This window comes from Bombina bombina, chromosome 3, assembly GCF_027579735.1.
Source record: "Bombina bombina isolate aBomBom1 chromosome 3, aBomBom1.pri, whole genome shotgun sequence".
In the NCBI taxonomy this organism is placed as follows: domain Eukaryota; kingdom Metazoa; phylum Chordata; class Amphibia; order Anura; family Bombinatoridae; genus Bombina; species Bombina bombina.
Genome location: NC_069501.1, coordinates 500,041,238 through 500,057,890, shown reverse-complemented (window position 1 = coordinate 500,057,890; position 16,653 = coordinate 500,041,238). Strand labels below are relative to the sequence as shown.

At 41.7% G+C, this 16,653-nt stretch overlaps 1 protein-coding gene across 1 annotated transcript in view; it reads right to left on the bottom strand.

Annotated features, from left to right (window-relative positions):
• Nucleotides 1-16,653, bottom strand: part of BAK1 (BCL2 antagonist/killer 1) — a 173,010-nt gene that overhangs the window by 4,488 nt on the left and 151,869 nt on the right. The window contains exons 4-5 of the mRNA XM_053706862.1: nucleotides 12,737-12,880; nucleotides 3,006-3,186 (exon numbers count right to left, since the gene is read on the bottom strand). Coding sequence (XP_053562837.1) covers nucleotides 3,006-3,186; nucleotides 12,737-12,880 — 325 coding nt within the window. The remainder of the gene's footprint in view (nucleotides 1-3,005; nucleotides 3,187-12,736; nucleotides 12,881-16,653) is intronic.

The following is a 16,653-nucleotide window of genomic DNA, read 5'->3' as shown; positions in this document are numbered from 1 at the left end:
ACCAGAACTTAATTCCAGAAATGTTCAGTATAGGTGGGTATACAATAGGCAAATCAAGGTGAAGAAGCTATTTGTAAACAACCTAAGACAGACAAGATAATGAGGTATTATCACCCAAGGAGAATAGCCCACTGTGTTGGGTTGTGATTTAATTAGCAGAAACAGCTATTTCATATACAAAATGATACCTAAAGAGACAATTTCTCAAACATTTTAAACTCTGCAGCTGCTATCACAAGTAATTGGAAACACATTAAGGAGAAACCAATTTAAAAGCACACTGTCCCTTTAAAGTATAGTACAACAAACAGCTGCAGTGAATATAACATTTTTTATCAAGATTGCAGGCAGATATTTTCTTAAGCAGAGAACCTGCCACCTGTAATCACCACTGCGGCATCTCATGGCAAAATTTGCCACTGCACAAGAGCTCTTTTATGCAATGTCGCCCCCAGCTTTTGTGGCAACCAATTGCTCGAGAGCAGGGCATGTCAATCACCACGAACAAACGAGTGTCAGGGTGATTTTTCTTGCCACCTCTGAGGTGGCAGGGAGGCAAACAGACCAGTTTCTGCTTCTTAAATTTGTGGTTTCAGGGTCACTCATGTGAGTTTGCACTCGCAATGCTGCAAATGCAGCTTGATACATTTTAACTCTATTTAACATTATATCAAATAATTTACAATATGGTTCATGCTTCATTTTGAAGTTTTTTTTTAACAACCAAAACAATGGTTCTAAAGGATAAATAGTATTGATTTTTTTTCTCCCTCTCAAATAACATAAACCCACAAGCAGTAGATATTAGGGCCCCGCCATGCCACTATTTACATGGGCCACCAACAGCACCTGTTTATTAAAAACGTCTGTGTAAGTATGTTAATGTATTTGTAACATAGCGGCCGAGAGTGATGATGTTGCTGTATGGTGGAAAAAATATATCCCTGTTGAGTGGGAATATATCCCCTGGTCTTTGTCTAAATCCTCTATACAGGCATGGGGAATTCTGGTTGGTGGTTTAATTAACCCTTTCAGTGCTAAGGACGGCTCTGAGCCGTTTCAGAGTTTCCCACTCAGGTGCTAACGACGGCTCAGAGCCGTCGCTAGCCCTCTCCCACCTTGAGGGAGATCTGGGGGCTCCCACCCGCTCCTACCCTGGCGATCGGGACTGCATAGTGACAGGCATCGCCGGGACTTCACGTTTTGCGCTATGACGTCACGCACAATGATGTGATGACGTCATCGTGCAACTTTATTTAAAAATGACAATGATAAGTATAGGAAAAGGGGGCATGCTGCTTAGAAGTCTGTATCTCAGGCATCTAAGCTTCTACAGACCCCCAAGACCCACCGTTGGAAAGGTAATCGCCTGCACTTTCCAACAGTGTAAGCCTTGGGGATCTGGGGAAAAAGTAAAAAAACTAAAATATTTAAAAAAAAAAAAAAACTTAAATCAGCTTAGCACCCCGGTGGGAAAATTCTTAGCACTCAAAAGGTTAACCCCTTGACTGCTAACGACAGCTCTGAGCCGTCGCAGAGTTTCCCACTCTGGTGCTAATGATGTCTCAGAGCCGTCGCTAGCACTCTCCCACCTTAAAGGAGATCGGCCTCCATAGTGACAGGCATCGGCGGGGCTTCACGTTATTCGTGATGACGTCACTGCGCAACTTTATTTAAAATTCACGTTAAGTATAGGAGCAGGGGTCATAATGCTTAGAAGCCTGTATTGCAGGCATCTAAGCAGCTACAGACCCCCAAGACCCACCGTTGGAAAGGTAATCGCCTTAAAAAATAAAAAAAAAACAACTTAAAACAGCTTAGCACCCAGGTAGGTTAAACCGCGGCGATTAATCACGATTCTAAATTGCATATGCGATTAATCGTGCAGCCCTAATATATAAAAATAAATATATATATATGAAAGTAGGTGGGCTACTGGATGTGTTAACAGACTTTAATGAGTGATGTTAGCATATTTTATCTGTGACTATGCGTTTGGATGTAGTTATGATTTTGATGATAACAGATCAAGTAGAAAACCATAAGAATCCTTGTTCTAATAATTTAATGCCTAGGGGTCCTTTCGGAGCCCCCATTGTTTCAGGTCCGCCTAAAACGGAAGTTACGAAGCAGCCTTTTAGGTGGAGGATACGATCGGGATGATTGACGGCCCCTGCTTGCGGCTAATTGGCCGCGAGTGAGCAGGGAGTGGCATTGCAAAAGCATTTCACCAGAAATGCTTGTGCAATGTTAAATGCCGACAGCGCATGTCCGCTTAACCTTTGTTAAAGGGACACTGAACCCAGTGATTCAGATAGAGCATGCAATTTTAAGCAACTTTCTAATTTACTCCTATTATCAATTTTTCTTTGTTCCCTTGCTATCTTTATTTGAAAAAGAAGGCATCTAAGCTAAGGAGCCAGCCAATTTTTGGTTCGGACATTGGACAGCACTTGTTTATTGGTGGCTGAATTTATCCACCAATCTGCAAGAACAACCCAGGTTGTTCACCAAAAATGGGCCGCGATCTAAACTTACATTCTTGCTTTTTAAATAAAGATACCAAGAGAATGAAGAACATTTGATAATAGGAGTAAATTAGAAAGTTGCTTAAAATTGCATGTTCTATCTGAATCACGAAAGAAAACATTTGGGTTCAGTGTCTCTTTAAATCTACCCGAGTCTTCATTACTGTTTCATTCCCCATACTCATGACAGGTATTTCATATTGAGTGATAGAATCTGTACGGAGGGTGCCCAATAGGAGGGATGGAGCAATTGTGACACACACTGGAATTTTGCCCTTGATATCCAAACATAAAACCAACCACTATTTTGATGGCATCAAAACACTATTTTTAAAATGTTGTGCAGCTCATGTGTATAATGTAAAGATCATTTTATTGTTTCTTTCCTCCACCCCCAAAAATAAAACTTTATGCTGATGCCCGTGACAGCATTCCTGTAACTAGGTCTCTCTATTCTCTCTCTTTTTTTTTACTTACCCAGCCTCCTTCTCTAGCGATCCACCTTGCGATGCTGCTCTCCACCACATATCTAGCCAACCATTGGGCGATTGTTCTAAAAAATCCATGCTGACCATTTTGGAAAACGTATACCGCCATCCTGTACCCAAATCCCAGGAGTGTCAGAATACGGCCCCAGTTTATCCCACTGTCAAAGAGGCTAAAAGAGAGAAATGTTACATAATTACCAACCTATTTTATATATTAAAAGGTAAAACTGTGGACCGAAATAGGAGGGATGTTAATAAATAAAGGAAACACAGTAATGGAATTTACAATATTTTAAAATAGAGAAAATGAAAAAAATAATAAACCAATGGTAAGAGTGAATCTAAGTGTGTATATGCAATAAGCTATACAGGGAGTGCAGAATTATTAGGCAAATGAGTATTTTGACCACATCATCCTCTTTATGCATGTTGTCTTACTCCAAGCTGTATAGGCTCGAAAGCCTACTACCAATTAAGCATATTAGGTGATGTGCATCTCTGTAATGAGAAGGGGTGTGGTCTAATGACATCAACACCCTATATCAGGTGTGCATACATATTAGGCAACTTCCTTTCCTTTGGCAAAATGGGTCAAAAGAAGGACTTGACAGGCTCAGAAAAGTAAAAAAAAGTGAGATATCTTGCAGAGGGATGCAGCACTCTTAAAATTGCAAAGCTTCTGAAGCGTGATCATCGAACAATCAAGCGTTTCATTCAAAATAGTCAACAGGGTCGCAAGAAGCGTGTGGAAAAAACAAGGCGCAAAATAACTGCCCATGATCTGAGAAAAGTCAAGCGTGCAGCTGCCAAGATGCCACTTGCCACCAGTTTGGCCATATTTCAGAGCTGCAACATCACTGGAGTGCCCAAAAGCACAAGGTGTGCAATACTCAGAGACATGGCCAAGGTAAGAAAGGCTGAAAGACGACCACCACTGAACAAGACACACAAGCTGAAACGTCAAGACTGGGCCAAGAAATATCTCAAGACTGATTTTTCTAAGGTTTTATGGACTGATGAAATGAGAGTGAGTCTTGATGGGCCAGATGGATGGGCCCGTGGCTGGATTGGTAAAGGGCAGAGAGCTCCAGTCCGACTCAGACGCCAGCAAGGTGGAGGTGGAGTACTGGTTTGGGCTGGTATCATCAAAGATGAGCTTGTGGGGCCTTTTCGGGTTGAGGATGGAGTCAAGCTCAACTCCCAGTCCTACTGCCAGTTTCTGGAAGACACCTTCTACAAGCAGTGGTACAGGAAGAAGTCTGCATCCTTCAAGAAAAACATGATTTTCATGCAGGACAATGCTCCATCACACGCGTCCATGTACTCCACAGCGTGGCTGGCAAGAAAGGGTATAAAAGAAGAAAATCTAATGACATGGCCTCCTTGTTCACCTGATCTGAACCCCATTGAGAACCTGTGGTCCATCATCAAATGTGAGATTTACAAGGAGGGAAAACAGTACACCTCTCTGAACAGTGTCTGGGAGGCTGTGGTTGCTGCTGCACGCAATGTTGATGGTGAACAGATCAAAACACTGACAGAATCCATGGGTGGCAGGCTTTTGAGTGTCCTTGCAAAGAAAGGTGGCTATATTGGTCACTGATTTGTTTTTGTTTTGTTTTTGAATGTCAGAAATGTATATTTGTGAATGTTGAGATGTTATATTGGTTTCACTGGTAAAAATAAATAATTGAAATGGGTATATATTTGTTTTTTGTTAAGTTGCCTAATAATTATGCACAGTAATAGTCACCTGCACACACAGATATCCCCCTAACATAGCTAAAACTAAAAATAAACTAAAAACTACTTCCAAAACTATTCAGCTTTGATATTAATGAGTTTTTTTGGGTTCATTGAGAACATGGTTGTTGTTCAATAATAAAATTAATCCTCAAAAATACAACTTGCCTAATAATTCTGCACTCCCTGTATAGTAGAAACAATATTTATTACAGAAGGATCAAAATGCATTAAAGGGTCTTAAAACCCAGAGTCTTTCTTTCAAGACTCAAAAACAGCATACAATTAAAACAACAACAAAAAAACTTCCAGTTGTCATATTTACTTTGTTCTTTTTGTATTCTTTGTTGAAAAGCATACATATTTAGATTCAGGAGCATGCACTATATTAAGAAATATGGCAGTTTTGCAACAATGTTTTAATCAAGTTTATACATTGTGCTAACTCTTGTTCAAAAGTGTATAACAAGTTCTACTGCTGCTATAAAGTGCTCTGGACAAGTGTACAATCCTGAGGATACCTACCTGCTTTTCAACAAAGGATATCGGAAATATGAAGTAAATTTGATAATAGAAGTCAATCACAACATTTGAAATCATTAAAACAAATGTGTCATGTTTCTTTAATGAAATATGGGGTATACTCATTAATTGAAAAATTACATGCTCTAATCCATTAGTGTTTATCATTTTCTGACTATCGACCCTACTCTACTGTGTATTTAACCCCAGCAAAGGGGGTTAAACACACAGTAGAATTCCAGCTTGGGACCAGCAGTGCACTGCTGGTCCAAAGTGGAACCCGCTACTGATCCAATCAGCAGTGCTAGTCGAGCAGCAATTCTACTGTTTGTTTAATTCCTTTGCAGGGGATAAATACAGAGTAGACCAGGGTCGATAGTCAGAAAATTACACGCTCTAACTGATTAGAGCGTGTCATTTATCAACTATAAAGCCTTTCAAAGTTTGTTGGATTTATTGTAGATAAATTATTTGATGAACGTTTCTAAGGGATTAGAATAAATCTCGTGATTACTAGAAAACAAGTGTCATAGATCTCAAATGATAAATTAGAAGGAAAGAAGAAGAGGTTGACAGTATTACCTGGAGTTGAAGTTCTGTCCAATAGGAAAGCAGGAAAAAGAATGGAAAGTTAAAGGAACAGTGAACTGTAAAGTTTTCTACTCTGTGTTTTCAATGACCAACTTTACCTACTGGAGTGTATTAAATTGTTTACAAATATCTGCTATACCTTGATTTTGTCATACTGCAGTACTGACTATAGAAAAGTAAAGAAGAGGCAGCAGCAGAAATCAACTCCCAGTTGTGGCTGGGAGAAAAAGAGAGCTCAGTCCATTTGCAAATGCGTTCCTGCAATGCTTTAAATAAAATAAACTCTTATTAGCTGCTTATCTCAGTACACTGTACATTTAAAGGCACATTGTACTTAATACAGGATTAGTCTCGTTTATGTAAAATGATCAAATTAGACTAGTGTGCCAAGCAAAACATAAATTATGCTTACCTGATAATTTCATTTCCATCGATGGGAGGAGAGTCCACGGCTTCATTCATTACTGTTGGGAATTAAGAACCTGGCCACCAGGAGGAGGCAAAGACACCCCAGCCAAAGGCTTAAATACCTCCCCTACTTCCCTCATCCCACAGTCATACTGCCGAGGGAACCAGGAACAGTAGGAGAAATATCAGGGTATAAATGGTGCCAGAAGAGTATTAAATTTATGTCCGCCCATCGGAGATACGGGCGGGAGCAGTGGACTCTCCTCCCCTCGATGGAAATGAAATTATCATGTAAGCATAATTTATGTTTTCCATCTAAAGGGGAGGAGAGTCCACGGCTTCATTCATTACTGTTGGGAACATATACCCAAGCTCTAGAGGACACTGAATGAAACCGGGCGGATAAAAGGCGGACCCTAATCAGAGGGCACCACAGCCTGCAAAACCTTTCTCCCAAAAACAGCTCCAGCAGAAGCAAAAACATCAAACTTGTAAAATTTTGTAAAAGTGTGTAAGGAGGACCAGGTAGCCGCCTTACAAATTTGCTCCATAGAGGCCTCATTCTTGAAGGCCCAAGGCGAAGCCACAGCTCTTGTTAAATGAGCCGTGATCCTCTGAGGAGGCTTATGTCCCGCTGTCTCGTAAGCCAAGCGAATCATACTCCTCAACCATAAAGACAAAGAAGTAGCAGAGGCCCTTTGCCCCTTGCGCTTCCCAGAATACACCACAAAAAGAGATGTAGACTGTCTGAAATCCTTGGTAGCCTGAAGATAAAACTTCAAGGCACGAACCACATCCAGGTTATGAAGTAACCTCTCCTTTGAAGAAGGGTTAGGACACAAAGAAGGAACAATTATTTCCTGATTGATGCTACGGTTAGACACCACCTTGGGGAGAAACCCCAACCCAGTGCGCAGTACAGCCTTATCCGCATGAAACACCAGATAAGGAGGGTCACATTCCAAGGAAGCTAGCTCAGATACTCTGTGTGCCGATGAAAAAGCCAACAGGAAGAGAACCTTCCAGGACAAAATCTTAATGTCTATGGAATGCATAGGTTCAAAAGGACTAAGTTTAAGCTCCAAGGCGGAGCCGACTGCCTAAAGACAGTTCTGATTCTAGACAGAGCCTGAACAAATGATTGTATGTCAGGGAGCTCAGCAAGTCTCCTATGCAACAAGACTGATAATGCCGTAATCCCTTTAAGGAACTAGCAGCAAGACCCTTCTCCAAGCCATCCTGGAGAAAGGACAGAATCCTGGCTACCTTCACCTTATGCCAAGGATATCCATGCTTCTCACACCAGGACAAGTAAGTCCTCCATACCTTATGGTAGATGCGACGAGTGACTGGCTTCCTTGCCTGAATTAGAATATCAATCACATTTTCAGAAAAGCCTCTCTTGGCTAAGACTAGGCGTTCAATCTTCACACAGTCAGCCTCAGAGAATCTAGATTTTGATACTGAAAGGGGCCCTGTGACAGCTGATCCCTGCAACAATGTAACTTCCACAGAGGAGAGGATGACATCCCCACCATATCCGCAAACCACGTCCTCCGCGGCCACGAAGGAGCAATCAGAATGTCCGAGGCCCGCTCCTGTTTGATGCGTGCCACTATGCGAGGTAGAAGTGGTAACTGAGGAAAAATGTAAGCTAGGCTAAATCCCTAAGAACCACTAAGGCATCTATCAGCTCTGCCTGGGGATCCCTGGACCTCGACCCGTATCGAGGTAGTTTTAAATTGAGTCTGGAAGCCATGAGATCTATCTCCGGCGTTCCTCATCTGTGACAAATCTCCGAAAAACACTTTGGGGGGGGGGGGGAGAGGACTGTCTGCTTAGAAAGTCCGCTTCCCAGTTGTCCACACCCGGAATGTGAATCGCTGAGAGCGAGCAGTCGTGGGTCTCCGCCCACTCCAGAATCCAAGACACCTCCCTCATAGTAAGGGAGCTCCTCGTACCCCCCTAATGGTTGATGTAAGGCACCGAGGTAATGTTGTCGGTCTGGAATCTGATGAAACCGACCAACCCCAGAGAAGGCCAAGCCTTCAGAGCATTGTAGATTGCTCGTAGTTCTAGGATGTTGATTGGAAGTAAAGACTCCTCCCTGGACCACTTTCCTTGTGCCATCCTGGCACCCCAAATAGCTCCCCATCCTGACAGACTGGCGTCCATGGTCACAATCTCCCAGGACGGTCTCAAGAAGGATGTCCCCAAGGACAGTTGCTCCGGACGAATCCACCAAGAGAGGGAGTTCCGAGTCCGAGCATCCAGGGATATCAGTTGTGATAGATCTGAATGATCGCCGTTTCACTGTCTCAACATGCACAATTGAAGAGATCTGAGGTGGAACCTGGTGAATGGGATGACGTCTATGCTTGACACCATGAGACCTATCACCTCCATACATTGAGCCACCAATGGGCTTGAGGAGGACTGAAGGGCAAGACAGGTGGACGCAAGCTTCCTGCGTCGCTGATCCGTGAGAAATATCTTCATGGACATAGAGTCTATTATCATGCCCAGGAACTCCACCCTGTTGCTGGGAACCAGGGAACTCTTTCCTGAGTTGATCTTCCAACCGTGAGATTGGAGCAGAAGAAGAGCCCTCGAATGATCCTCTACGAGGCTGAGCGAATGCGCCTAAACCAGGATATCGTCCAGGTAAGGTGCCACCGCAATGCCCCTGGATCTGGCCACTGCAAGCAGCGCCCCTAGAACCTTTGTGAAGACTCTCGGGGCCGTCGCCAGACCAAACTGGAAGTGTTGGTCCAGAAAAGCAAATCTTAGGAACCTGAAGTGGTCCCTGTGGATTGGCACATGAAGGTAAGCATCCTTCAAGTCTATAGTCGTCATGAACTGTTCCTCTTGAACTAGAACTGTCCCTCTTGAACTAGGGGCAGAATAGATCTGATCGTTTTAATTTTGAACGATAGACCACACAGCAACTTGTTTTAAACACTTTAGGTCCAGAATCGGCCGGAACGTGCCCTCCTTCTTTGAGACCACAAAAAAGTTGGAATGTTACCCTAGACCCCTCTCAGCTAGGGGTACTGATACGATAACCCTGAGAGAGGCAAGATCTCTCACACGCTCTAGAAAGGCCTCTCTCTTCTCCGGTCTTGAAGACAGGCTTGACAGGAGGAATCTGCCCTCGGGCGGATGGGATCTGAACCCTATCCTGTAACCCTGGTAGACCACTTCTAGAACCCAAGGGTCCTGAATGTCCTGCAACCATGCGTCTGAGAATAGACATAATCTGCCCCCTACGTGATCTGGAGACCAGTTGGAGGCCGCCCCTTCATACCGATTTCATCTCAGCGGGCTTCTTGCTCTGCTTAGACTTGTTACAAGATTGAGCCGGCTTCCAAGATCCCTTGGATTGGTCTGATTTTGCAGCGGGTTGCTGGTGCTGGGCCTTATCCACGCGAAAGGGACGAAAACGTTTAGTAACGGTTGGACCCCGGGGCGCTGTATGAGCAATCGGAGATGAATGTAGGGAACGCACCTTCCAGGACGAAGAACCCTCAGAGGTGGACGGCTCAGTAGTACTAGACATCCGTTTACATTTAGATGTTGTAACTTTATCAAGGCATGTGGGACATAGTTGAGCAGGCTGATCGACCAGAACCTCCTCAAATAAACACAGGAATGAGACTTTATTAAGGAAGGAGAGCCTTCTAACGCGTCAAAGTCCTCCATCGCTTGCACGCTTGGGTAGACTAATTTTTTTATTAAAAAACGCACCTTTATACCACCAATGGCCGGGCACTCACCACCTCCTAGGACCCGGACTACAGAAACCGCTACGTCTCCTGCGCCACAGATCAACAGGAAGGATAGATAGCCACACCCAGTCACATGGAATGCCTGGCAGGACCGCCCCTACACTAGGGAAAAACACGCCAAAAATGGCCTCTCAAAGTTTCCGCAAGTAACCAGAAAGTTCCACACATTACTAGAGCCTCATCTCGCACATAACTTAGCAATGACACAATAAACAATACCATGTATAACCCCCCCCCCCCCCTGTTCAATAATTCCCCCTTCCTGGATTATTAACCTTTGATTCTGTAAAGATAAAAAAAAGGCGCCACACTGTGACCCTGTCTTCTATGTTATCATTATCAATAAAAAATGAAACTATCTTACCAGAATCTACGCGGTGGAACAGGAACACAGCCCTTCAAATGTGACAGGTTAGTAGCCTCGCTCCTGAGATGGACTTGAGTGAAGAAAGCAGGCAGCGAAACTCGCCAACGCTGATTGCTTATGGAGCGGTTAATATCAGTTGGGATGGTTTTGCAGAAAGACTCTCCCTGCAACTCCGGACTCGAACTTTCGCCCAGGCTCTCACTGAGAGGCTGACAGGACTACTTAAAACTCCAGTCCCACTGTGAAGAGTACTACCCTCCATAAGAGACTACTCCGAAACTGTGGCACTCCTCTGCCATCCTCTTTTGACGAAAGGCAAAGAATGACTGGGGATGAGGGAAGTGGGAGAGGTATTTAAGCCTTTGGCTGGGGTGTCTTTGCCTCCTCTTGGTGGCCAGGCTCTTTATTCCCAACAGTAATGAATGAAGCCGTGGACTTTCCAACCCCTTTAAATGGAAATATGAAGTTAATATAATGACATATATTTTCCTGCGCCTGATTTCATGTGGTCAGGAGTTGGATTAGTAACACCCACTGTCCTACATATTTTAAATTCTATTTCTCCCCAACTTCCTAACCAATCAGAAAGCAGCCACTTCTGCCATTTACAGTGCACAGCCATTGCCATGCATGAGAGACTGTTTAATATATTTAGTGCAGTTTCAGTTTAATTTTGAATGAGTCATGGGGTACCATTCCTTCTATGTAGAGTTGGGGGTGCTTAGTGCACAAGCAACACCCCCACATAAGGTCATGATGCAGGGGATGTCATTGCTTTTAGGTGCTTGGTCCTTCCATAACACACTCACTAAAATAACATAGTACCATATAAACATTAATAATATTAATATATTATCAAAGAGGTCCTTTGTAATTCTTTCCAAATCTCAGGAAGTTCTTGCTATTGTCTTTGCCGTAGTTCAAGGATAACAAGCCATGGGCACTTTACAAAATGGGATCCAAAATGCAAAATAGTTAATGTATATCATTCTTATATGTTCATATAATTTTATTTATAGTAGTGCAACCTCCAATGCTAGTTCTTGAAATATTAAATATAAAAAAAAAAAATACAAATTATTATCTATACAAATATAGATATATTTTATGGATTATTTGAATATTTTAAAGTATGTATAATAATTTTTACTAATATTTTTAAATATTTTATATTAAATATTTCAGTAACGTGCAAAAACAGTTTTCCTGCTGATCAAGTACTTACACACTGTATTTCCCTCTTGGCCATATTAATATGCAGTTGCTTGACAAACCCAGGAGCCAGTAAACCACTAGCTTACAGAATTTTACCCCTGGCTCCTAACGGTTTGGGTTATTCTCCATATATTTATATACAAATACCACTGTCTGGCTCCTAAATTTTAACAGATTTGTCAAACCCTAAATGCACTCCCACAACCATTCAATGCTTCGCTATCCTACTAAATCTGCTTTATCTTTAATGAGAACAGCCCTAAAGGCTCTCATTAAAACTCAGCTAATTATATTCTCATAACCAGGGGTGGGCAAGAAGTAGATTGCGGTCTACCAGTGGACCGCAAGTGAATTTTAAGGTGGCCGCCTGTAAGATTTCAAAAGTCTGCATAATAAGAGAAAGATTTCTCACACATCTACGACGGCAAGGCTCTTCACTCAGAATCTAGAATTCTAGATAGAATCTAGATTCTGAGTGAAAAGCCTTGCCAATGTAGATGTGTGAGAAATCTTTCTCTTATGCAGACTTTTGAAATCGGCTATGACTCTGATTCTATGACGGGGGTATGGGCACTGTACTTTAGCATGCGCAACGCGGCTGTAGCTGAACTCGCTGCCCCAGCTTTGGTTATCGAACCTGCCCCCTAATCAACCTGACATGGCGTCCAGCCAATAAAATTACTTTTAAGAATGAGTCTTGATCCGTCTTGATTGTGAGACTACTTATCATACGCAGGTGCGGTACACAGATAAGGTTGCTTGACGGTCCTAGCGTGACGTAAAGAGAGAGCTCTCGCAGTAAGTAAAGACAGAGTGCGGCTGTATTTGTTAAAGAGTGTGGCTGATTTTTAAAGCTGTATTATTTGTGTGAAAAATTAAATTTTAAGCCAGCAGGTCCTATTTGTGGCAATAAATACATTATTGTAATTATTATTATCAAGACGGATGGGTTTTTTTTTTTAGTTAGGTGACCACGTCACTTGGAATAAAATTAGAGGTAGCCCTTGCCTTACAAAAGTCTGCCCACCCCTGCTCATAACATACATGTGTATCCCACCCTGATGTTCTTTGTTATTGTTTTGTTACCTTGATGCGATCTTTTTGAAGTAATCGTACGCATTTTCCAGATTGGGATTCAGCGTTCTCAGAATGTTATTAAATTCTTCCTCATATCGGTTATTAATGTCATCTCCAATAGTTGCTAACTGTTGTCCCACTCTGTCAAGCATTCTGAGGGAAAGAGGAGATAAATCTCTGTTACTGAGGGCCGTATCATCCATGTTGTCTCATTTTAGTGCCTAAACCTTTATGTAACTATTACGAAAAAAGCTAACATTTTGTACTGCTAAGATACTAATTCTTATAAAAAGGACACTAGACCAAATTTTTTCTTTCTTGGTTCAGATAGAGGATGCACTTTTAAGCAGATTTCTAATTTACTCCTATTATGACTTTTTCTTCGTTCTCTTGCTATCTTTATTTGAAAAAGCAGGAATCTAAGCTTAGCTACATTTAGCCACCAATCAGCAAGTGAAACCCAGGTGCTGAACCAAAAATGGTCCGGCTCCTAAGTTTACATTCTTGCTTTTCAAATAAAGACAGCAAGAGAACAAATACAAATTCATCATGGAGTAAATTAGAAAGTTGCTTAAAATTGCATGCTTTATCTGAATCATGAAAGAAAAAAATTGAGTTTAGTATCCCATTAACTCAAGCTTTTACTGCAATAATCTAGCCTGGAATGACTTATTCCAAAAGTTATTTCATAGCAATGTATGTTTTGTTACAGTGCTCCAGTAATATCATAGTGTAGCGCTCCTAGGCACTTTTTTCACTGCAATCTCAAGCTGAATATTGATGAGTGCCATATTGCAGTTCCCTAAAACACCATTTAAAAAGTCACAGATTGAAATGTAATTTAAAAAAAATTGCAGCCCTAAGATTGCTGCAAGGAAAATATTGGCATTTGAATTGGTGTTGACTTTGCAAATGTGACAATACATTGTTAGCCCATCGTAAGTCATTATCTTAGATATTTTTTTCTTTTTTTTAACTAAAACAATATTTTTGATTGAAATAACACCACCCATGAGTATGATTGCCTTTCTGAACTAACAATTAGTCCTATAATATTATTCAAAGGGGTATTAAAGCCAAAATGAAACTTTTATTATTTAGATAGAGCATGCAATTTTAAACAACTTTCTAATTTACTTCTAGAAATTTGTTTTGTTCTCTTGGTATTTTCTTCTGTTAAGTGTGATCAGTCCACGGGTCATCATTACTTCTGGGATATTACTCCTCCCCAACAGGAAGTGCAAGAGGATTCACCCAGCAGAGCTGCATATAGCTCCTCCCCTCTACGTCACTCCCAGTCATTCTCTTGCACCCAACGACTAGATAGGATGTGTGAGAGGACTATGGTGATTATACTTAGTTTTATATCTTCAATCAAAAGTTTGTTATTTTAAAATAGCACCGGAGTGTGTTATTACCTCTCTGGCAGAGTTTGAAGAAGAATCTACCAGAGTTTTGCTATGATTTTAGCCGGAGTAGTTAAGATCATATTGCTGTTCTCGGCCATCTGAGGAATGAGGTAAACTTCAGATCAGGGGACAGCGGGCAGATGAATCTGCATAGAGGTATGTAGCAGTTTTTATTTTCTGACAATGGAATTGATGAGAAAATCCTGCCATACCGATATAATGTCATGTATGTATACTTTACACTTCAGTATTCTGGGGAATGGTACTTCACTAGAATTACACTGTAAGAAATACATAAAGCTGTTTAATAACTAGAGATTATGTTTAACGTTTTTGCTGGAATGTAAAATCGTTTTCATTTGCTGAGGTACTGTGTGAATAAATGTTTGGGCACTATTTTTCCACTTGGCAGTTGCTTAATCTGTTTTCTGACAGTTTCTGTTCTCCCTCACTGCTGTGTGTGAGGGGGAGGGGCCGTTTTTTGGCGCTTTTTCTAGCATCAAATATTTCAGTCAGCAACTCATTGTATTCCCTGCATGATCCGGTTCATCTCTACAGAGCTCAGGGGTCTTCAAAACTTATTTTGAGGGAGGTAATTTCTCTCAGCAGAGCTGTGAGAATTATAGTTTGACTGAGATAAAAAACGTTTATTCTGTAATTTGTTTCCTGCTTTCAGAATTTGTTATCTTTGCTAATGGGATTAAACCTTTGCTAAAGTTGTGTTGTTTACAAGGATTGAGGCTATAACTGTTTCAATTTATTAATTTTCAACTGTCATAGATCTTCTGTGCTTCTTAAAGGCACAGTACGTTTTAATATTATTCTAATTGAATTGTATTTCCAAGTTACAAGTTTATTTGCTAGTGTGTTAAACATGTCTGATTCAGAGGATGATACCTGTGTCATTTGTTGCAATGCCAAAGTGGAGCCCAATAGAAATTTATGTACTAACTGTATTGATGCTACTTTAAATAAAAGTCAATCTGTACAAATTGAACAAATTTCACCAAACAACGAGGGGAGAGTTATGCCGACTAACTCGCCTCACGTGTCAGTACCTACATCTCCCGCTCAGAGGGAGGTGCGTGATATTGTAGCGCCGAGTACATCTGGGCGGCCATTACAAATCACATTACAGGATATGGCTACTGTTATGACTGAGGTTTTGGCTAAATTACCAGAACTAAGAGGTAAGCGTGATCACTCTGGGGTGAGAACAGAGTGCGCTGATAATATTAGGGCCATGTCAGACACTGCGTCACAGGTGGCAGAACATGAGGACGGAGAACTTCATTCTGTGGGTGACGGTTCTGATCCAAACAGACTGGATTCAGATATTTCAAATTTTAAATTTAAACTGGAAAACCTCCGTGTATTACTAGGGGAGGTGTTAGCGGCTCTGAATGATTGTAACACAGTTGCAATACCAGAGAAAATGTGTAGGTTGGATAAATATTTTGCGGTACCGACGAGTACTGAGGTTTTTCCTATACCTAAGAGACTTACTGAAATTGTTACTAAGGAGTGGGATAGACCCGGTGTGCCGTTCTCACCCCCTCCGATATTTAGAAAAATGTTTCCAATAGACGCCACCACAAGGGACTTATGGCAAACGGTCCCTAAGGTGGAGGGAGCAGTTTCTACCTTAGCTAAGCGTACCACTATCCCGGTGGAGGATAGCTGTGCTTTTTCAGATCCAATGGATAAAAAGTAGGGATGCACCGAAATTTCGGCAGCCGAAATTTTCGGCCGAAAATGAGCCTATCCCATTCGGGCCGAAAGAGGGGCAAACCGGCCGAAAATTGCGTGCTCTATCTGCCCCACACCTACACTTACTGGCCGCCGCTTACTGCATCTACTTGCACCTAAAATTAAGGATGGTGTAGCTAGAGGCCTTCTCGGCCGTTTAATTAGCAACTACATTTCCCACAACACCACTCACTGCAGCACAGCCTCCTCCCTCCTTTCCTACCTAGAGCGGTTCCTTCCTCTTTTTGCAAAATCTGCACTTCCTGTTCTGAAAGGCTCCGGTGTACTGTTTGCTTAGTGCTGTAGAAGAAGAGTTGCTCCGGTTCAGTGGTTCAGCAGTTCACCTCTGTGAGAGACAACGGAGGTTTGATTTACAGTTGTGTAGTGTGAGGAGGTAGAGGGGGGTTGCTCTGTGTTATGCTGTTGTAAATCAAACCTCCGTTGTCTCTAACAGAGCTAAACTGCTGAACCGGAGCAACTCTTCCTCCACAAAATGCTGAATAATTGCAGTAATAGACAAAGCTTCTACGTTTTAAATCCCTAGTAAACAGTTATACAAGCAGGGCTTTTACTTAGTGTGTGTACCACATGTGTGACTTTTTTGTGCTGTTATTTAGTCTGTAAATAGTGTGTGTGTGAGCTGTGTATAACATATTTACTGTATAACCTATATATATATATATATATATATATATATCTACTCATAACCTAAATATACAAAGCTTATCTGCTCTTTATTAAACCCAACAAATACCACACTACAGTTTT